This window comes from Borostomias antarcticus, assembly GCF_949987555.1.
Source record: "Borostomias antarcticus genome assembly, chromosome: 2".
NCBI lineage: Eukaryota > Metazoa > Chordata > Actinopteri > Stomiiformes > Stomiidae > Borostomias > Borostomias antarcticus.
In genome coordinates, this window is record NC_140235.1 from 35,572,181 (window position 1) to 35,574,680 (window position 2,500).

General features: G+C 53.8%; 1 protein-coding gene across 1 annotated transcript in view; it reads left to right on the plus strand.

The window, feature by feature from the left end:
- LOC311328128 (guanine nucleotide exchange factor VAV2-like) overlaps positions 1–2,500 on the plus strand; it is an 8,274-nt gene that overhangs the window by 1,527 nt on the left and 4,247 nt on the right. The window contains exons 3-8 of the mRNA XM_084461243.1: positions 108–217; positions 312–413; positions 1,325–1,413; positions 1,514–1,527; positions 1,987–2,005; positions 2,339–2,466. Coding sequence (XP_084317369.1) covers positions 108–217; positions 312–413; positions 1,325–1,413; positions 1,514–1,527; positions 1,987–2,005; positions 2,339–2,466 — 462 coding nt within the window. The remainder of the gene's footprint in view (positions 1–107; positions 218–311; positions 414–1,324; positions 1,414–1,513; positions 1,528–1,986; positions 2,006–2,338; positions 2,467–2,500) is intronic.

Genomic DNA, 2,500 nt, shown 5'->3' on the forward strand with positions numbered 1-2,500 from the left:
TCTCCTCTCCTCTCCTCTCTCCCTCCCTCCCTCCCTCTCCTCTCCTCTCCTCTCCTCTCCTCTCCTCTCCTCTCCTCTCCTCTCCTCACTCCCTCTCTCTCCTGCAGTGGTCGTACGGGTTCTACCTGATCCACCTGCAGGGGAAGCAGGGCTTCCAGTTCTTCTGTAAGACGGAGGACACCAAGAGGAAGTGGATGGAGCAGTTTGAGATGGCCATGTAAGTCCTGTGGTGAGGTGGTGTTGACTCCCCCCCCCCACCCTACCCCGGGCCCCTGTTCAGTGTGAATGACCGCCGTTGTCCAATCACACAGGTCCAACATCAAACCGGAGAGAGCCACGGCCAATCAGCACAACTTCCAGATGCACACGTTCGAGAAGAACACCAACTGCCGGGCCTGTAAGATGCTGCTGAGGTGAGTCCGGCCAATCAGAGTGCAGGCTAGTGCAGAGGCCAATCAGAGTGCAGGCTCGTGCAGAGGCCAATCAGAGTGCAGGCTCATGCAGAGCAGAGGCCAATCAGAGTGCAGGCGAATTGTATTGACTTTCTATGTCACCGCGCCACAGGAAAAATTCTCGCCCGGTGTGAACACAGCATAACATCATGGTTATTCTATGGGATTCGTTCAGATGCTGATGTCACAGCTTACCTTTCCACCCAGGCGCTGTACACCCCCCCCCCCCCCAAATTGCTGACCACTCCAGTAGCAATGGCCTGCTTCATATGATTGATAGGACACATTTATAAGCACTTGACCCGAACAATTCTCTGCTGCCGTCAGTTTAATATCAGGATGTCTTCGGCACAGAGCCTGCCGCGGGGGGCAACCGTCCGCTGTGACCCCCGCCTACGAACCACAACTCTATTGCTGACCCTGTCGGCACGCCACGCTATGTATTGACCCAAAAACCATCCCGCGTTGACCTAAATCCACAGCCCTCGTGGAGAGAGGGGACGAGCGCTCGCAGAAATCTGCTAACTGCTAATTGCGTCCGCAGCCCCCATGTTGAGGCGTGTGATTTATAGAGCGGGCGATTGGCCGTGGCAGCCCGGGGCGGGGTGAAGCGCCGCCAGAGCTCTACAGGACCTCTGTTAGCTGCCCGACCAAATGCCCGCTGATGTTAACGCGATTACAGGCTTTAGATGGCATAGGTCACCGTGCGGCGTTAAAAAGTATGAAATGAACACTTTGCAATTTGCAAGTCCGTAACGATGTAAAATGTCCCTGTGTGTGTGTGCGGGGGCTGGGTGGGTGTGTGTGTGTGTGGGGTATGTGTGTGTGTGTGTGTGCGTGCGTGTGTGTGTGTGTGTGTGTGCACACCCCAGGGGGATCTTCTACCAGGGTTATTACTGCCCGCGCTGTGGCACCGGCGCGCATAAGGAGTGTCTCGAGGTCATCACCATCTGCAGAATAAGTAGGTGTCTCCATGGCGATCGTCTCCTCGGATACTGAATTCCAGCGTAGCGCGCTGGCGGCCAGCGTTCTAACGGTCAACCTCTGCCTTCTGCTTTCAGATCCGCACGACCTGGTAAGACCGCCGCCCCTCCCTCGACCAATGAATGACACTGCTGGAGACTGTCGTCACACAGAGGGGCGGGACCAATCCCGCGTGACGAGGATCAGTCTATGATCAGGGATTGGTCTAGGGACACTTAGGCCTGATTCATAGTCGACGTAAACAACGCAAGCTACGTTGTGAACGCAAGCCCCAACATGACTCCAGAGCTTGCGTTCTGTGTTTTGTTTTGTGGAAACGCAAGGAATTGCACTATTGCTTGCGTCAAGTGACAAATTTCGGCGTGACACACGCAAGGACGCAACGAGACCTTGCGTGGCCTTGCGAAGCTTGCGTTGCTTGCGCTTATGTAGTTTGCGTCGACTATGAATCCGGCCTAAGTGTTGGTGTGGGAGTTAAACTGGTAACTTGGTGTGTTGTGATGTGGGGCTCTCTGATCTTTGTGTGTCCATGTCTCCCCCCTCCTCATAGGAACCCGGGTTATCAACAGGTAAGAACGACGAGTCATACATCGTTTTCACCGTGTGGAAGATGGCAAACATTCATGTTAGTCAGTGAAGAAGCCATGCTGTACATATTAGGTTATAGCCATGATGATTATCTCTTGGTAGATTTTGAAGTTGTGTGGATCATGCTGCTTTTCAGCTGAGGCTCTCTACTGCCATCTAGTGGATCACTGTTCTTGACTCATACTACAGTGGAGTCATCTGCAAATCTAGTGTAGAACCTTAGTTGTCGTTATCTACAGCACACATTATCTAAACACAAAGTGAGAGCTTACAGAGCTTACAGTTTGTTTGAGAAATGCACTTTGGGAACACAGGTCCCAAGATGGTGGCCGTACGGAACTACCATGGCACGCCGGCCCCCCCAGGAAAGCCCCCCCTCTCCTTCCAGACAGGGGACTTCATCGAGCTGCTGAAGGGAGACCCTGACACCACCTGGTGGGAGGTACGAACACCCCTGACCCCTCGCCAACGCAACA